General features: G+C 41.1%; 1 protein-coding gene across 3 annotated transcripts in view; it reads right to left on the bottom strand.

The window, feature by feature from the left end:
* COL6A6 (collagen type VI alpha 6 chain) overlaps positions 1-20,644 on the bottom strand; it is a 163,848-nt gene that overhangs the window by 84,669 nt on the left and 58,535 nt on the right. For all 3 annotated transcript variants that reach the window (XM_029214231.1, XM_029214230.1, XM_029214232.1), the window contains exons 5-10: positions 19,079-19,639; positions 17,357-17,914; positions 13,806-14,381; positions 11,390-11,959; positions 3,777-4,120; positions 3,615-3,693 (exon numbers count right to left, since the gene is read on the bottom strand). In XM_029214231.1, coding sequence (XP_029070064.1) covers positions 3,615-3,693; positions 3,777-4,120; positions 11,390-11,959; positions 13,806-14,381; positions 17,357-17,914; positions 19,079-19,639 — 2,688 coding nt within the window. The remainder of the gene's footprint in view (positions 1-3,614; positions 3,694-3,776; positions 4,121-11,389; positions 11,960-13,805; positions 14,382-17,356; positions 17,915-19,078; positions 19,640-20,644) is intronic.

Raw genomic sequence — 20,644 nt, forward strand, 5'->3', positions numbered from 1 at the left:
CTAAATTTTTGCCACTTGAAGGGGAGATCCTTGGAGCAGCAGCACTGCCTTCACCCAGAAGCTCATCAGAAGTGCAGAATCTCAGGCCCCACTCTAGACCCACAGAATCAGAATCTGTATTTTAATAAAATCCCCAGGTGATTCACATGCACATTAAAGTTTGAGAAGCATAGCTCTAAATGACAATCCAGTTGGAATTATAGGTACAAGAGACAGTAAAGGACCCCTTGTCAGGCAATCAAGAACAAATGTCATATAAGCAACCAGAGCTGTGGCTCATAGGCTTGGAAGTTTATAGAATACTTCAAATAAAACTTTTAGAGACTAACAAAAGGTTGACTTATTTTGCAAAGTAAGGACATTAAATGATGATAGTAATAAACCTGGCAATCATTAGGGTGGAGGTAACCATGGCAACAACTGTGCTCTCATTTATTAATAATTACTATGTGCCTGGAAGTTGCCTAAGTGCTTTACATGCATTATCTTATTTGTAAGATACAAGCACAACATTATAGGTAAGTGCGATTACAGCTCTATTTTACAAACAAGCAAAGGTTTACCCCAGACAGCCTGACTCCAAAGCCTACACTCAGAGTGCATTTTAATAACAAAAATGTACCAAGGACATAATCATAAAGAGCAGTCCTAAAGTTGAATAAATTTAGTTTTATGAAAACATGACTATATTGGCATAACTTTTCTCATTTTATTAGGGATAGGTGAAGAATTCTTTGGATGGGACCTAAAAACCAATGGCTCAGAATAGATAAAGAATGTTCAAGGGCTTGGCAGAGTTAAGAGTGCGTTCTTATATGATAGAAGTATGATTCTGAGAGGAAGAGGAGAATGAAGAGAACACAGTTTCAGGGACAGAGTGGGAGGCTCAAGTTCTAAGAGATGCAAACAGTGTGGTTGCTGAAGTGGAATAAAGGAAGAATCACCAAAGAGTAAGGTGACCAACTTGTCCTGGTTGGCCCGAACTTTCCTGGTTTTAGTGCTGACAGTCTCTGACTTGTCTCAAGCAAACAAAGACAGCTTGTCACTCTTCCAAGAGTGAGAAGGATGGGGAGAAGGGCGATGAGGGCTGGGAGAGGCAATGAAGAATGCTGAGTTCATCAACTGGCGTTTAATGATGAAAAGAAGGCATGCCAGTGGGTCTATCTATAAGGGAAAAAGATCTCACATCTGATTTTTCTTATAAGTTCCAGGAAATGTAAAAGTTTAATAAGAGTTATGAGAACCATGGGATTGTTTATTTGCAGAAAATATGCATATAACTATAATTTGTAACTGCTTTTCTCAGGATGGAGGACTTGATCCTTTCAGACTCATCCAGTACATGAGTCATATGATCCTAAATAGTATCTTCAATTCCTAAAAAATGAATTAAGAAAGAAAAGATTTCAAAAATTGGGAGAATAAAGAATCACTGAGAAGATTCTAGAGTACTGGATTTTTTAAAATGAAGAAACTGGTTCATACCCCAATCCACATGGATTAAAGTGATATCCATCATTGAGGATACTTTTCTCCTGGTCTCCTCTTGTTCCACGGTGATGGCACAGTTTACATGTATAGATTCTGGGCCTCAAGTTAGAGAGGATCTCCTGGGTTAACAGGTCATAGGGCCCAGCATCAACTGAAATCGTCTATATTTAGATAAGGGAAGCCAGAGCCAGAGGTGCTCTTTGTTCCTATTGAGAGACATTCGACACTTTTCAAAGAACATTATGGCCCCCACCCCCTTATCTTTCCCATTCAAAGATTGTAGCTAGTGTGAGTCCTCCAACTTTTGCCTCTTTTTCAAAGTTGTTTCGGCTATTTTGGCTCCTTTGCATTTCCACATACATTTTGAACCAGCTTTTCTAGATCAACAAATATCCTGCTATGATTCTGACTGCGAGTTAACTGAATCTATAGATTTGTTTGGAGAAAATTGAAATTTAACCATATTGAGTCTTTATATCATTGTTTAGTAATTTCAGCAAACAAACAACTATATTTTGTTAAATGTATACCTCAGTATTTCACATTGTGTGTACATTGTAAATGGCTTTTTAAATTTTCTTTTCCAGTTTTTCGTTAGCATTTGGAAATATAATTGATTTTTGAATATTGAAAAAAAGATTCTAAATTTCTGAGGATATTCAAAATCTACCGTCTGAAGTTGAAACTCATTTACTAGTTTTTCCTTGGGAGTTGGAAGAAAGAAGATTGGTCTTAGAAATCTGGGTGTTCCGAGAGAAACTTCCTGGAGAAAACTCTGATGTTGTCTGTAAGAGAAACATCTTTCCCCCACAAAAGAAAAGCTGAAATTGAGAAAACCCTACCCACCCACTCTAGGGTCCCGTTCTCAGTCTTCATTAACATCTCCACCTCAGATCAGGAAAAAAGGCCAAGACTTGACAGAATAAAGGGAAGCAGATTTAGTAAATAAAATAAAAATTCTTACTCTTCAGTTGTGAATTCAGCAATTTGTTTAAGATGGAGGAAAGAGAACCAGACAGAAAAGACAAAATCTAATCAGCCTCTAATAGTTAACCTGGGAGACAGATGTCTTAGGCTAAGTTCCCTAGAAGCAGAGCCTGAGATAGCAATTTGGACACACACAATTTATTGAGGAAGCACTCTCTGAAAGAAGGGGACAAAGGTAAGCAGGGTAGGACTGGGGAAGGATCTGAGCAAGACAGTGTTTCAGCTAACATCTAGCGTCAACCTGATCCCTTGGGAACTCTGGAGCATGAGTTACACTACAAAACTGGCGCCACTTTGAGGCAAAGGTCCAAGTCTCTGAACTCTACCTGCTGCCCAGGTGTGGGATGGGGAGTAACATTCCAGGTAAGGTGGCTCCCACTGGCAAAGGGCAGTTCTTCAGAGAAAGGGGAACCTGTGGGTAATGTGTTAGCAGCTGGAGGATGGGGGAACCTGTCTGTAAAGGGGTCTGGGTGGAGTACCAATTACATCCACTTATAAGTATTTCTATTTTCAGTCAAAATGGAACATGTGAATGCATTTTTCTTCCACTGATCCATATTTTAGTATGAACTGACAATGAGTCAGAATAGGCATTGGTTTCTAAAGTCGAAAGCCTGGTGCCAGAGCTTTACAAACTCATAAACACCATAGTTGGTCCATCTGTTATCTGAAGGAAGGAACTGATTATGAAATCCCGAAACATGAGTAAACTTGTCCAACACTGCTTGTAACTCTGGAAACTTTAAGAGTGTTAGAAGAAAATAATCCAACTCTCCCATTCCTTAGTCAAGGAGAAATATACGTGGTTCACTTCTGCTGACACTAAAGACATAGCAATATTAGATAATGAGGGGCAAGGGAGACAGGAACATCTTCCAGGATAGCTTAGGAAGAAGAAATAAAGTAATATGAGAGAAAGGATAGGACACCGTATTCAGTGCTGTTTCATATGGGGAGAGGAAAACGTAGGTGCCAAAATGCTGTGAGAGCTCATTTGCTCTGCCAAGTGCATCCAGAGTGGAGAGGCTGGCAAATTCAGTGCTATTTGAGTGTTTGGAAATGTAAGAGTTAGAAATGAGTTTTGAGATTATAAAGTTCATCAACACTCCTTTCCCAGTCCTCCCCATGCTTGGTACCTTCTTTTCTAAGTTCATCAGATTTTTGTTCAAGTTTTTCAACATCATCATCCAATCCATCTGAAAATAAGAGAACCACCTAAGAAAGTATTCAAAAAAGAAAAATGAGTAAAAAGGAAGTCATTGCACCAAAGACCAATAAATAAAATAAAACCAAGTTACCTTTCCCTGAGCAGCTGATTTATTCTGAAATGCACCCCACAGAGAACTCAAGAGGTTTGCGTTGAGAAGAGATGGTCTTTTAACTGTTACATCCTTCAAGCTGTTCAGTATGCTTTCACTGTAGATCTCAAACTTGGGGGAATATTTTTCCATGGCATTGGTCACTTGAAAAGCCACACTAACCTGAGTCTCCGTGCCCACCTCACAGCTTACCCCACTGAGGGACCTGATGGCACGTAAGATGTCTTGAAGGTAAGTTTCCATCCAAGACTGACCTTCAAGCAAATTCTGCCCATTCTGCTGAGTTGAGATGTCAAATCCCACCACAATGTCCACAAAGCAATCTAGGATTCAAGGGAAAAGCATATCTTATTAGACTAACAAATAGCTTTATTTGACTTGGATGTCATATCTGAATCATGGGACTTGGAATTCTTGTTTCTGTCCCAGTTATAAAGTTGGAAAAAATGAAAGAGCATGAGTGAATAATGGAAGAGGCTCAGAATCACTCTTTCACAAGCTGTTAAAGTGTTACTTTTTTAGCATCTATAAAATCTAGATGATTCTATAATGAAGTTCTGAAAGATTTCATTGTGTCCATTGAGAAAGCTATGTAGTCCCTTAAACAGCTGAAATATGTTGTGGAAATGTTAACAGTCTAAAATAGGAAATTCATATCATGCTATTTATAACTGAGGTCATTCAACAAATATTAAATTATAATTATAAGGGAAATATATAAAACATTTGAATAGAGAAAGTAATTTAGAAAAAATAAATCACAAAAGACTCCTAAGGGAATGATTTTGATGATTTATCTTTCTGAAAAGAATCTTTGATTCCTCTTTTTGTCTCCTAACATCCACTCAGAAAAGAAAAAGTAGAAAGAAAAATAGAGACTCTGTGAGACCCTTTGAGATCTTGCTTGGTTGGAGTCCTTCAAGTGAAGAAACTGGGTACCGAATTACCCATATTCAACCGTGTCAAAGATGGCTTTGTGCCCAGAGCTCAGCCACTCAGGAAGCCAAAGCCACTGCTATTTTGGAGTTTAAGAAATACTTAGAGAAGCATTGCATTTAAAGTGCTTTGCTCTCATCCTTATTAACTCTAGAGACATTTAAGCACTGGAGAAACTACAAGGGCTTGAAATTTTAAGCTGAGCCTCCTAACAGGAAGATAATGAGAAGGGTAAAATCCTATGACATATACACTCTTTTTTCAAGAGCTTTTAGGTTGACTAGAAACTTCAACCTTTTCCAGCAAATTCCACACACACACAGCTTGCTTGATAAAATAAGGCATAGGGATGTTTATTTTTAATTTGCATTATTTAGAGAAGGCAGTTTTTCAGATATTTGTTGTGTAGACAAACGCCCGCCTTCCAGACACACTGGTCAGTTGGGCATTTGCAAGTCTTTGAAACCAAAACAACAGTTTCAGTTCTTAAAACAAGGGACAGGAACTTGATTCACTTTTAATGATAAAAGAGTTGGGTGAGGGAGAAGAAACCTTATTTGATAATCAATTTTCACCATGACATTCAAGGTAAATCAAAGTCATCAAAACATCTGAAAGGTGAGTTTTCTTATTTTACTGTACTTAATTGGAAAATGTCTTCTCCGATACTCAGAAAGTGAGATAAAAAGAAAGGAACTAGTCAGAAGGAAGCACTCGAATATGTCCCTTCCAAACTTCCTCTTAAATCTATATCCTTTCATTTCTATTTTGAGATTGAAAGTTTCACTCTTGGATGAACATTGCTTTAATCCCTGAACAGAAAACCATTCATTCACCAAAACACATTACTGCCTTCAAGGAAAACAGTCTCTTGTGAAAAAACAAACATTGGCAAATATGCCAAAATGTCATTGAGTGTTCCTGGGAACTGTCCCCTTTAAAAATAAAGTGTTTTAACTTTTTGTCTAGATTACTGAGATTATAAACTCTAGTAAACAAGTTCCTGGTGTTTGTTTAACTAATTCAAATTGACAAATGAGTCCATGATAATGTGATCAAAGGAACAGAATTTGGGGGACAAGTCCAGAGGTGGCAGTCATATGTCTACAATTACATACAATTAGAGAGAGTGGGCCATGCAAATCATGGAATGGCCTTGCAGACTCTGCAGGACATCTGCCCTCAACTCAAGAGGCCTTTGAAGAGGCAGGGATGATTTTGGAAGTGGGCTAGGAAAAAGGCTAAAAGTGGATTTCCAAAGAGAAATAATGAAGGATTGTAGTTATCAATAGGATAACAGGAGTGGGAATCAAAAGGGGGTAATAAATGCAAGGGAAATTAAGAAGGTAGTCCATGGGACTGGCTACAGAGGGTGATAAACACAAGTAAACTAGTACTCTGAGAATTTGCCAAATAGCAGTGTGGAACCCTGGATTGGGGAGGCAGAGTTTAGTTTTAGTCCTGTACAGGTCACTTCTGTGTTACTACCAAATAACTTCTGCCAAATCTCTTAACCTCTCCGGGCATTAATTTTCTTGTCTATAAAAATAAGAAGATTATATATTTCAAAATAAAAATACAAAAGAACAGAAAAAAAAAAGGATTGAACTAGACAGTAATGGTCTCCTGCTAAACCCCAAAGCTGATTTTAATTATCTGACTTATAAAGAAAGTCCTTAATTGGAGTTAATGATGGCAGACTTTTAGTATTAAGAAATACTGTCAAACAAATGAACATATTTATGAAACAGACTCACAGACACAGAGAACAAACTTATGGTTACCAAAGGGGGAACGGGATGGGGGAGGGATAAATTGGATTAGCAGATACAAACTACTATATATAAAGTAGATAAACAACAAGGACCTACTGTACAGCACACGGAACTATATTTAATGTCCTGTAATAAACCATAATGGAAAAGAATATGAAAAAGAATATATATATATATGTATGTATGACTGAATCACTTTGCTGTATAGCAGAAATTAACACAACATTGTAAAGCAACTATACTTCAATAAAAGTTTTAAGAAAAGAAAGAAATACTGTCAAGATGGTAGGGTATATTTTTAAGATTAGAAGACAGATTTTTGAGATTTTTTTCCCTTTTCTCAAAAGTTTTTGAGCAAAGGGCAAAGTCGGGCTGTTGACTGTTACTAGCTGGGTTAAGAGAAAAATTTCTTTGGAGATTTGAAAGAAGGGGATATCTTAGATGAAAAAAAGAGAAAGAACGATCTAGCAAATATAGTTAGGTGAAGACCTAGTTTATATACCTCCCAGATTGCTTCTGCCCTCCCCCTCCCTCGGTCCCGGCCGCGCACACACACACTCAGGAGTTGGACATTTGTCCACTGGAGAGCCTTGGCAGCCGCCATCGCTGGGTCTCCCACACTATGGGGGATGGGCAGGCTTTGACACGGCCTCCATCATTCTCACTGCTGTAGTTCCTCAATGACTCTGGTGCCCACGTCCAACCCAGCTAAACTCACGGGATCTCTGGCCCCTTCCACTACTTCAGCCACAGATACAACGCACTGCTGGCCCCGTATCTGGTTTTCCAAAGGGCTGATAGCACGATGCAGTAGGGTGGGAGAGTAAGTCTCCGTGGGGTGAACTCTGACCAGTGAGAGGCAGTAGATAGGAAGGAACCGGCAGATAACCAGCCTTTATTTCCCCTGATAGGCTGGTCTGTGCAGTGGTTCTGAGGCTTCCCTGGGTGATGTTCTGCAGGACCAACGCACCAGTGATGCTTTCTCAAAAGCTGTAGCTAGCTTGGTGATGTACATCTTGTATGTACTTTTCTCTTTTCTGTATCACTTCCCTCCACTCACTCTTGCTTCCCTGGGACTGTACTCCCACTGGAGTATTAGCACATAAACTGTGCTTTAAGCTCTGCTTTCTAGAGAATGCTATTAAGACAGGAACATAAAGAGATTCTTGTCAAGAAAAGTTGGAAATGACCATCTACTTTTTCCTTATATTTCCCACATTCCTTGAGTCAATTCCTGAGGGTGTGTCTACATCATCTTCATCAGACTGGCCTTTTGCTGAATCTCCTTTTTGACTCATCTTCCATGATGATGAAAAAGATGAGAGGTACTCTCGATTTTTTGCTACCCAGTCATGGCTCCACACCAGAAAAGGCAGCAAGTTCATACCCTGAAAACTGCCTGGGGTCTCCTTTGGGTGGTCAGAATAGGTAGACTCCAAAAAAATCAGGAGAATAAGCATGGATGAAGATAAGAAAACAGACTTTGGAGTTGTTTAGGGGAATGTGATGCATGTTGAGGCATTAAATTGGAATATGGCTCTGAAATGTTGCTAAACTACTAAAGTTCCTGAACCAAGGAACTCTTGGTACATTGTCCTTCTGTGAACTAAACTACTGCATCACTCCATGTACCTGTGTTAATGAGATCACTTCAAGATACCCTCTGTAATACGCTGTGAGAGTTACCAAGACATGCTGAACATTTATACACACTTCCCATGCATTCCTCATGTGTCCTTATGAAACACAGAATAAGTAGAAATGCTTCTAATTCTCATTTTGCAGAAGGGGAAGCTGTGACTTAGAGAAGCTGGCCTGAGGTCTCATAGTTATTATGGTGGATCTCGCACGTGGGAATCAGATCCAGGCATGTCTGGAGCTCCTATGCTGAACGACCTTATTTCACCACCTCCAGGGTATCCAGTGATGCCAGATCATGCAGGTTACAAGTGTTAGATTGTGCTGTTGGAAGTGACAGCTTAGCAGTCAGTGGCTTCCTTAGGGAGCAGCAGCTTTTGAGATATAAACTCATGATGTCTTGATAAGTTTCAGCTATTAATTGTTGAAGCACATCACTTATAATGTAAGCATCAGATAACCTAGACAGCGATTATATCAAGAGAACTGGCAGCTTATTTAACAACCCACAAATGGGTTGGAATCAGACAGACCTAGGTTTCAAAATTTGCTTACTTTGTTGCCTCCTGTATGATCTGGGTCAGGTTACCAATATTCCTTAGAGCCCCAGTTTCTCATTTATAAATGGGAATGAAACCAAACCACAGAGGGTTTGGGAGTTTAATGAGATAATGCATTTAAAACACTTTAAAATGCTTGACCCTACACAGATGTACAAGAAATACTGATTCTTCCCTCATATCTCCATGCAGCTGACCATCCTTTCCCATAAATTGAATCCTAAGTACAATCAGAGAAACAGAGATGATTTAACTGCACAAATGTGAAAAGAAAGGCGAGTGACCTCTCCAAAGTGGTGCATATTTTAATAAGAAGCAAAGCTGGATGTTCAGGCTCTGAATCTGGTTTGCTTTGAGACACACCAAGCTACTGTCTGATTTCCTTGATTTGGGGGTTTATCATTTAAGAGGAGCTAGTATCCTCTGCTATGTTTGCACAGGCGTTTGAAGCTTTATCAGCTTTATCATTCTAGCCTCATTATTCCTCAGCCCAGGCTTGGCTACAAAGGCCTCATACATTCTTGTTTGCTACAGTAATCACTTCAAGTTTACCTTTATAGGGTACTTTCCTTATTTGTTTATTTATTTATTTATTTATTTATTTATTTATACATTCATGACTGCTGTTTTGACTTTCCACATGGTCTTCTTTCATCCTCTCTAGGAAAGACTAGATGGTTCTGGGATCATTTTCTGCCTAATAATTGGAAATGGGTATTTCATGTGAAAAAGGAAAGTCATGTGGAAGGTTTGGCTGAGGTCACCAGGCACATTCCAAAGTATGGGGGGAAAGTAGAGTGGGATTTACAAAGGTGATAATTCCTGACAAATGACAGGACTCTTAACCTTTGGCTCACACACTGGGTCTTATAAAAGGTTTGAGCTTGGAGTTTAGAGGAGCACTTTTGGAGACAATGGTTGGTGTGCCATGAGGTCTCTCCCCGCAAGCACACACACACACAAGGAGAGGAGGTAACGTCCTCTTTAAGTCAAGAGAGAGGAGATTTGAGAGGTAACTTGGAGATGACACAGCCTAGAAATTCTAAGGAATGAGACAGGATGGCACGCTGCTCTCTGCAAAGGAGAGGCACCCACACCAGGGGGCTGGAACTTCCAGTATTTACTGGGGAAATTGACATGTAATTGTTTCCCATGGAGGTGATACGGCTGCATGTAAGAAAGAGCTGTGTTGGGCTCCTCTGACCTCCCATCCAAGAAGGCCACCTGGAGGGGCAAAGAGCTGGCAGCATATAAAGCTGGAGGCATCACTAGATGCCCGGTGGCTGAGAAAGGCATAAGGGAACATCTGGAATTGAGAGATGCTCACCATCCTCAGGGGAGCTATGGTGGAGAGACAGCGATGCTCTGACAAATGTGGTTTGGTAGGGGTGGAGGGGGTGGGGGGCAGGAGGGGAAGTCTTTGAAACATTCATGAATGGGCCTAGCTTTAGACATGGGCTACTGAGAAAACGAAGTCCTGAAAAGTGCCATCAAGTAGGAACTTTCCTGAATCTCTTTGGCTCCTCTCTCTTCCCCAGCCCATTCTGGAGAGGCCAGAAACCATGGTCAGTAAGAAGAGGGCAGGGCCTGGGAGAAGGAGGCAGAAGTGGGAGGTTGGGAACAATGGATAGAATGCCAACCGTGTGTAGTCGCTTCTGTCATGGTGAGTGGCCTGTGGCAGGGAAAGCACAGTAACCTTCACGCAGTAACCTTCACGTGAAATTTGAATAGTTCCACGGGGATGGACATATTCATCACCAAGAAGAGGTTCACTTATTTCCTGAAAGTGACTGAGGGCAAGGGAAGAGATGACCCCCATGAATAAACTGAATGGGTCAATGGTAGACAAGAGTGAAGTGACTTTATAATGGCATCCCATGTGTCATGTTTATTCAAAGTAACGTTACATATGCATTTTCTCATTTCATCTTCACAGTGACCTTCTGAACTAGGTGTTCTGTCGTTCACATTTTACAGAGGAGAAAATTTTAAACTTAGAAAAGTTAAGCCACTTGTCCAAGAAAAAATAGCCATGGAGTGGGGATTTGCAGCCCAGTTAACTGTCCATTTCCAGAGCTGCCTCTTAGCAACCCCGTAGCCTTCCTCTCCCAAGTGGAAATCCAGGGTTAGTTATAATCCACAGGTAGTTATACAGAATCACAGCTAACCCAGTCAGAACTTTTAGAAAAATAGAAAAAGCTATTTATCCTTGAAGACCTTTCTTTCCATCTATTGGAAAAATGTCAAAATGTGCTAATTTTTAAGAAGATATTTACCAACTTCCGCAGTGAAGTTTCATAACAAAGCTCTAAACCTCTACAGATGTTGCCTCCCTACCTGTGGCAGCACTTGGCAGCCCGGTTGCCAGGCAACCCAAGTCTGTCAAATAGTTCATTTCTTTGGGACACATTCCTCAGCCTCTATAACCAACCAGAGTGTAAACAACGGCCTTCTCCTCACACCTTCTGAAGCTGAGGCATTCCCATTCACAGAGGGGGCATGTACTCCCAGCAGAAGGGGAGAGAAAATGACAGAGTCTCTCCAATATCCTGTTTCTTAATCCACAAGTCACAAAAAATACTTGATAACTGAAAAGCTTAATTTGAAATCCGGAGGCACAAAGCTACGTTTTCCCACCAGCCCCAGGGAAGGAACAAACACGAAGGACACTTTCAATACTCACTGCTCTCACCCCCCGAGGTACAGATGTTGCGAACGATCCTCTTCTTGACCTTTTTCAGTTCATCAAAGTTGTGAACTGTCAGTTTTTTATCGGCGGTCCCGGTGATCTGAACGAGCTGCTGGTCATCCACATCCCCGATGCCCACGGAGTAAATGTTGATCCCTCTGTGTCTCAGCTCTTCAGCGGCCTGAGCCACTTCGTCTTGGGACTGGCCATCTGTGAGGACCAGCAGCACCTGCGGGGTACCTGTGTTGATCCGGCTGCCCATGTCCGGCTGGAAGTAGTGCCCTACCTGCCGGAGAGCAGAGCCAATGTGCGTGTATCCAAAGATCTGCTGGATGTTTTCAATCTGAAAGGAGATCTCCTTTTTGCCGATGAAAGTTCCCAGTGGAAACTCCGGCCGGTAGGTGTGGCTGAACTGGGCAGCTCCTATATGCACTCTGTTGACGCTGACATCGAAGTCTTGAACGACAGATGCCAAGAATTTCTTCATCTTCTTGAAGTCATCTGGATGAATGCTATTCGAACCATCCATGAGGAACACGAGGTCTACTTTTTCAATTTCACAATCTACAAAGTACACAGCAACAAAATCAGATTTTTATTCTTTCTCTAACCCAGCAGAAGTCAAACGTTTCCAGCTACAGAGAAATGCTATTTCTGAAGGTGGTTTCTTAGCTTAAGCCACCCTGTGGTCCCATTAACTGGAGAGGAAACAAAAACAAACAATTGGGCATAAAGGCAGCATGAGGCATATACAATTCCCACGTCCTTTTAGGCTTCTCTTGACTTTTCTGTTTGGTCTCACACCGAGATGTCAAAGAAATGGGTGTGGTGCCACAGAAATATTGTTCTCACCTGCAATCTAGCTTTAACTCTTCCAGAAAGCTCAGTGACAGTAGCAGCATAGCAAGAAAAAACACACCTCCATTTAGGGATGCAAACAGGAGACAGATGGTCTGTATTATTGGCTTGGCCTTGCTGGCCAGTTGAGCCAATAAGTGCTTTTCTAGTTTCTTAGGGCAAATTGAGCTTTGAGAATCATGACTTCCAGCCTGTATCTAGTCAGTTTGTTTCTTAATCAGCCCATTTTCTGGTGTATACAGGCAAAAATGTCTACTTCAGAAAAATGTTTTTGAACAACGCACTATGGCTTAGAGATGCTTCCCTTGTCTTAACACAGCAAACTAACAAAAAGAATGTGAAAGGCTGTTGCCAGTGAATGAGTTATGCTTGGCACGAGCTCATGTGTGTTCCTTAGCCTTCTGGAAAGCATTATCATTTCCTTGAATTCCCCAGAGAGGTTACCATTGAACTAACTTTATTAATTCTCATTTTAACCTCAGAAAATGTTAAAGGTGTCTGAGATTCCTGTAGCCGAGATAAGCAAGGAAGAGATAAAATATAGAGTAAACAGATCCTTCGGGAATTGGTTAGTTCATTAAATTCCTTTGTTTCAGTGCCCAAGGGAAAACTTCCAGTATAAAAATTCAGTTTCAACTTCTACAGTGGACTTGAAAGGGGCAGATTGATTTTTAGACATTGGCCAACAGAAAGTAAGAGATTCATCCTGGTTTTCAGTGAGATCCAGATGGAATTTTTTAGTTTTGTGAAAGAAAAAGACAGTAGCTGCATTCTCAGGAGGCAAGGCATATGAAAAACAGGAAAGTTAAATAAGTTTTAAAAGCAACTGCACCAAGATATTGAAATCCTTGATTAATATTAATTCATCTAATAAAAAATACTTGGTATTTTTGGTAAAACACATCCTGATAGAAATACTAAGGAATTTTAATAAACCACAATCTTCCTTTGAAACAAAAGTGTAAAGTGGCAGCTGAATGAATGAATGAATGAATGCATACATACATACATACATACGTACATACAGCAAAGCAATTTCCAGCTGCCAGAATAGAAACACAGCATCTAGGGCAAAAGAAGTCCTGCTCACAATCTTCTCTGGAAACATCTGAGGCTAAAACTGAGGGCTTAACATTGGGCTCCATATTGCAAATGAATTTGTGCCATAACAGAAACGGGTGAAGGCACAGGGGACTTCCAGAATGGAGGAGAGAGGACTTCAAGCAGTGGTTGCTGGTTCTTAGGAAGAGAGGGATTTGATTTCTTGTGTAAAGAACAGGAAGGAGAACTAGAGGGTGAAAGTGGCATGTAAACACAGTTGTGTTGCAATAAATAAAGCCTGTTTGAAATGGCAAATTTCCCATCATTGGAAGAGTTTAGGCAGAAGTGAGTGGGAATGTTGTGGAAGGCCAAATGGAACATCCTTGAGGTCTTTCCAATTTGAGATTCCACAGTGTGGGAACTTCTGCAGAACACTCAGTGCCCCTTCTCTTTGGTTTCTCCCTTATTTGGACCTCTGCTGATAATTAAAAACTTAATGGATGAATCTTACCTACTTTTGAAGAGTTACACACACTGGCGGACACATCTGAAAATATCCCCTTCAGGCCTCCAAAAGTTTCCACAAAGAAGTACTTGTCACTTGATCCTGCCATGGCCAGCAGCTCCACGGGGTTGGCACCAGCGATCCCCACGGCCAGGACAAGGATGCCCTTGTCCCGTAAGGCCTTGGCTGTGGCATTGAGCTTATCGGCATCATGGGATTCCCCATCGGTGATTACGATGAGGACCTGGGGGACCCCCTTGTGCAGGCGGCTGCCCCAGGCTTCAGTGAACATGTGGTCTGAGAAGTCCAGGGCCTCGGCGGTGTAAGTGTTGCCCCCCATGGGCTGGTCATTTTGGAGCACCGAGATCACCTCCCGTTTTGTGCCAAGGTTATCCAGATAAAACAGCACCTCTGGGTCATCTGCATACTTCAGAGCCCCAAACTGGACGTGATTCTTGCCCACATCAGCTTTTTTCACCAAGTCAATCATGAAGTCCTTCATGATATTATACTCATCATGGTCAATGCTGCCAGAGCTGTCAATTACAAACACGACATCTAAAACTTCAATGCGCTTGCATTCTGAAGGAGGAGAAAGGAAAACTGGATGAGATTAGCTTGCACATCATGCAGGACTCCCCTCCCCCACCTGTTTTTTAAATGCCAGTGTCTCGTCTCCATAGGATCAAGCTGTACATTGGAATGTCCTCTCCCTGGACAACAGACACAACACACATGCATTTGTGCTGCCAGTACATAGTAATGCTCATTTAGGTGGCTTTTAGGACAAGGCAAATGTGACGTGAAGCCTACTGCAGGGGTTAGGAAGGGGGTGGGAAGGTGGGTCACAGGATCATCAGGGATAAACAAGTCAAGTGCTTTTGGACCAAAAAAAAAAAAAATTCAAAATTCTGAGGAAATTTTCCTGTGTTTAAGTGGTACCTTCAACATGTGCTTTCACTTACACTAATTTGTTTATTTTTTTTAAGCCACAGGGACCATGAGATTTTATTCTTAAAATGAACCCTGGGGAAATGACCAGATGAAAATGAATTTGGCAACACTGCATATTTTTTCATGTTTAACTTTTCAAGGTTACATTTTCTCCCTTTTTGACTTTCTTAAGACATTATCTGTTTTCATGATTGGGCCTCGTCATAAAAATAAACCCATTTCACACCTGGACCAACCAAGTGGTCCTAGCATGACTTCTCGTTAACTTTTTAAATGTAGGGTCAATGCCATGGAAAAGTAAAGCAGGAAAGACCCAATTAGTCCATGTGTGTATCACATTCTAACTCAAGGTACAGAGTTCCAAACTCCAATTCTGGAGAAGTGGAATTGTAAGATGGTGAATGATTTAGTCTCTATGCAGCACCATCCCTCTACAGGCCTTAGGAAGGTGTGTTCCAAATGTTAACTCATCCATTCTGGAGAAATGGAACTGTGAGAAGATTCCCCCTGCCCCCTCCGAGGCTCACCACATTCCCTTCCTTGACAGTCACTTTATTGCTCCGTGGTAGGGCTGTTGCAAATCCTAAAGCCAATGCACTTCCCCCCCTAACTAGAGGCCATGTGTACAGAGCCGTAACCAAATTCTCCAGAAAGTCTGGGTCCTCACAAGGAGAAACTATGTCCCTCTGGCCTTTGGCTGCCCAGGGGACCTGCTTGGATTACCCAGGGGGCTGGGGGGTAGACTGCTCAGTGCTGGCACCCTTCAAAAAGGTCAGATTTGTTCTGGGTGGAGTTACCAGGACATGTAATCCAGGTGTATTCCTCTTGCCACAAAACATAGACCGCAGTCACCAAGACTTCTAGTGGGGGTTGACAAGAACTGTTATTTGAACAACAGAACAATGTCCCTCTTTTCCTTCAAAATTCCATTAAGATCCATCTCCTCCATAGAGGATTTTCAGAATGCCTCTGTCATCAAGTCCCATGGGTCGCAGTATAAATCAGCCCCTTATTTCTGCTGAACCTAAGTTTTATCACTTCCCTTACTCTGCATTCTCCTAGGAACATGTGGGTGACTACCCTATTTATTTCCTTGGAAGCATCCATTGCTCAAGTTCCTATATTATATTCCTCCTTTATAGGATTTAATAAATAACAACACGTTTTTATAAAGATTATCTCATTTTATGTAAGTATTGATTTTTAAAAATTGTAAAATGAACAAACATGTATAGCGGATATTAGGTCAAAGGGGAGACACCTTGCCCAGGACGTTATACCCCTCTATCACCTGTCTCAGTGGACCACACATAGCCCCCAAACTCAGATTATACAAGGCTGGGCCCCTGCCTCAAGGTGAAACCGACCCTGTGATGTAATTCATGCTCCAGTGCTCCCTGGAAGATGAGGCTGAAGCCAGACTCTAGCTGAGACCACCTCCTTGCTTAACTCTTACCCATGCCCTGTCCTGCCCTCCTTACTTCTCTTCTGAAAACACCTCCTCAATAAATCAAAAAGTCTACAAATAATGAATGCTGGAGAGGTGTGGAGAAAAGGGAACCCTCCTACATTGTTGGTGGCAATGTAAATTGGTGAAGCCACTATGGAGAACAGTATAGAGGTTCCTTAAAAAACTACAAATAGAGCTACTGTATGATGCTGCAATCCCACTCCTGGGCATAAATCCAGAGGTAACCATAATTCAAAAACATACATGCACCCCAATGTTCATAGCAGCACTGTTTACAATAGCTGAGGCAAGAAACAACCTAAATGTCCATATATATAACGGAATATTACTCAGCCATAAAAAGAATGAAATAATACCATTTGCAGCAACATGCATGGGCCTAGAGATTATCATACTAAGTGAAGTAAGCCAGATAGAGAAAGACAAATATAATATGATATCACTTATACTGTGGAATCTAAAAAGAAAAAGATACAAATGAACTTATTTACAAAACAAACTCAGAGACAGAAAACAAACTTATGGTCACCAAAGGGGAGGAGGGGGGGAAGGGATAAATTAGGAGGTTGGGATTAACATATATACACTACTATATATAAAATAGATAACCAACAAGGACCTACGGTATAGGACAGGGAACTCTACTCAATATTTTATAATAACCTATATGGGAAAAGAAACTGAAAAAGAACATATATATGTATGTATGTATAACTGAATCACTTTGCTGTACACCTGAAACTAACACGACATTAATCAACTATACTCCAATAAAATTTTTTAAAAAGGAAAAGCAATAGATAAATAAATAAATAAATCACTTCCACAAGAACTCCTGACTCAGCTTCTGCTTCTAGGGAACCAGACCTAAAATCCGGTACGATACTATTTTCCTTAGAGGATTCATCACCCTAGTGCTTTGTCTACGAAAGGGAAAGCATCTAGGTGGATCAGAATTGTTCCTTACTGTCTAATTTAACAGTTCTGTTGAGGAAACTTTCATTTCTATAAGCAAGTCAAAGCCACTAGGATACAATGTTCAAATAGTAGTCTGCTTAGTTCAAGAAACAATGACTAACATGTATTTGTGGCATTTGGATAATCCCCCTATAGTGAATATGCCCACGCCTACCTTCACGGGGGCTGCATATTCCAAAAACAAGGTCGTCTTCAATGTGTTGCAGAATGTCAAAATTCTCAACATAAAAAACCATCTCCGGCCTCCCACTGATCTCCTCAAGCTGGGTGACATTGGAGCCAAACACCCCCACGGAGTAGATAATTATGCCTTCTTGCCGAAGTGCCACTGCTGGGTCCTTGACTGTGTCCTGAGCCTCACCGTCCGTGATGAGAATGAGGAACTTCCTGACGTTGGGCCGGGCCCCCTTGGCAGGGCTGAAGTACTGAGACACGAAGGTCAGGGCGCTACCGGTCAAGGTAGTTTCTCCAATGTGAGCCATTCGGTCTATTGCATCTGAAATTTCCCCCTGGGACATATATCTGTTGAGCTGAAACTCCTCCTTATTGATGTCACTGAACTGGACTACACCGATTTGCACCCTATCTCCCCCAATCTGAGATTTTCTCACCAGGTTTTTCATAAATGTTTTCATTTTGATGAAGTTTTCAGGTCCTATACTGCCAGAACTGTCCACCAGAAACATGATGTCGGCCTTCTTCTCTTTGCAGGCTACACAAGAGAAAGGAGATGGGTTATTCAAGTTGGCTTCGTGTAAAAAGATTAAGAGTGAACAGAAAAACCCAAAACACAAATAATTCTATATGTAAGTTAAGCATGTACTTGGTAAGGGCTGTTATCAGGTAAATAATGCATTGAAGGCAATGAGAGGGAGCCTATTCTCTTTGTTATTTAGTAATTTGCTTTAATATGTAACTCAGGGTTTCTCAGCCTCAGCACTACTGACATTGTGGGCTGGAAAATTTGTATTGTGGAGGGCAATCCATGCACTGTAGGATACTGTAGGATGTTTAGCAGTATCCCTGCCCTCTACCTGTTAGATGCCAGTAGTGCTGCCCCAATTATGACCACCAAAAATGTCTCTAGACATTGCCAACTCTTCCCTAAGGGGGCAAAATCACCCCTGGTTGAAAACTATTGATCTAACTCTAGAAGATTTCATACATGTTTTATCAAAAAGCAATTTAAATAAACCTGTAGTACTCCTTAAAATCAGAAATCATTTGATCATATTACACAGGCAGTGTCTAATCATAGATCTATCCTCACAGGGATTTGTGGGGAGAAGCTAATTAATACTTATTAGAAGCTAATTAATTAACACTCCCCTAGTTATCACCACCAAAATTGTCTCTAGACATTGCCAACCATCCCCTGAGGGGGAAAAATCACCCCTAGTTGAAAATTACTTATCTAGCTCTAGAAGATTTCATACAAATTTTATTAAAAAGCAACTGAAATAAACCTGAAATATTCTTTTTATGCTTCAGGTAATAATAATTAGAGCAACACTATAATGGGCCCTTCATTTTGTTCTGGATAATAAACAGCTCCACGAGTCAATGAATCTCAGCTTGGTCATTTATGCTGTTTCTGCACACCTGCAGTGTCAAACACTGCAGAAAGCAGATGCAAATTGTTATGTATAGGATGGATAAAGAAAAAGGTCCTACTGTACAGCACAGGAAACTATATTCAATATCCTGTGATAAACCGTAATGGAAAAGAATATGAAAAAGAATGTGTATATATGTATAACTATACAGCAGAAGTTAACACAGCATTGTAAATCAACTATATTTCAATTAAAAAATGAAAAATAAATACTGCAGGAAAGCAATTTGGGAGCTGAAGTCCAAAGGCAAGGAGTCCTACCTTCTTCAGCACAGATTTCTTGAACAACCTGGTTTCTTATGTCTTTCAAGGCATCAAAGTCATGCACATAGTACACCCGCTTCTCCTCGCCTGCGATTTCTCGCAGCTGTGTCTCGTTGGCCTCCTTGACCCCAATGGCATAGACGTGGATGAGCTCCTCTCTCAGTCTGTTTGCAGGCCCCAAGATGCTGTCCTGGGACACACCGTTGGTCAGGACAACAAGATGGCTTGGCACTCTGTTTTCCCGCTGCCTCTTTGCTTTCTGCAGCAGCCCCAGGGTGAAGTTCAAGGCTGCGCCTGTGTTTGTGTTCCCGCCCAGCTGCCTGATGTTCTCAATGGCCTTTCCCACATCATGCTTGTTGGTGTATTTACTGATCTCAAATTCCAAGTCCCAGCGGTCAGCATACTGGACAGCCCCAACTCGCACCTTCTGGGGAGCGATGTTGAACATCCCTACAACCTCCGACAGGAAGGTCTTCATTTCCTGGAAGTCCGTGGCCTGGGTGCTCCCAGAGCCATCGATGAGCAGATAGATGTCTGCTTCCTCAGTGTCCACACAACCTAAAATGCAACACGAAAACTGAGTGTGGCATTGGGGCAAGTGGGACAGAGACACAGGGGCAGGTGGGAGGAAGGGCAAACACCAGCCTCGTCAGACAGAAAAATGGGAAACAGTTTCTCCATGTTAAAGACCCAAATGAATTATCTGTGACAGTTTGAGATGATTTGCATCAAGAATCAGAGTCAATCTGGATGTAGTAAAAGATTAGAAAGAAAACATGAAGATGCTTTTTACAAGTCACTTCTCTTAGCAGGGAGTAACTGCTTAGCAAAATGTTAAGTGGTGATTTGCGAGCTAGAGAAGGTAGCATTTAACTGGACATGGTGGACAAAGTGCTGTCTTTCTTGAAAGCTTGAACAAAGTATTTACTCTTCATCCACTCCTGGTCAGTTAACACAACCAGGGGTATTGTCAGTGGCCTTATTTATGCCAGGCAGTGACACTTCTGCAGTCGTCATGCTGTAAATATTTGTTGAAGGATGCAGATATATATACGTATTGCGTGCAAACACATAATTTATGAAAAATACATGTGTATGTATGAAATATATGAAATACATTGCTCTCTGTCTCTCTCTAAACTCACTGATACTAGAATAGTACCTCCCAATAAATTCATTACTCTGTCCTCAATCCAAATCATGCTTCCTGTTTATTCTCTAAATTGGAATTTGAGGCTGAGGGAAGAAGAGGAGGGAGAGAAAAGTACTCACACAAAAAAAAAGAAAGGAAAGAGCAAGGAAACATGAGAGGCAAAGGTGAGAAAGGAAAAAGTGCAGAGTGGGAAATAACAAAGGAAGGTATTCTGGAGTGTTGAGAAGTAACAAAGAATCCAAGTAAAGCTGTGCAAAAGAGCAAATAAAAAAAGAAATCCTTTCTTCCCATTCCAACACCTCAATAGCTTTTATTCTCCCCCAATTTACGTTTCCTATTATCAAGTTAAATTAAAAAGTCAGGAACTCACTCTCCCTCCCTACATCATGCCTGCCAAGCCCTTTTGTACA

The sequence above is a fragment of the Monodon monoceros genome, unplaced genomic scaffold (assembly GCF_005190385.1).
Source record: "Monodon monoceros isolate NGI ecotype Baffin Bay Population unplaced genomic scaffold, NGI_Narwhal_1 Super_Scaffold_11, whole genome shotgun sequence".
NCBI lineage: Eukaryota > Metazoa > Chordata > Mammalia > Artiodactyla > Monodontidae > Monodon > Monodon monoceros.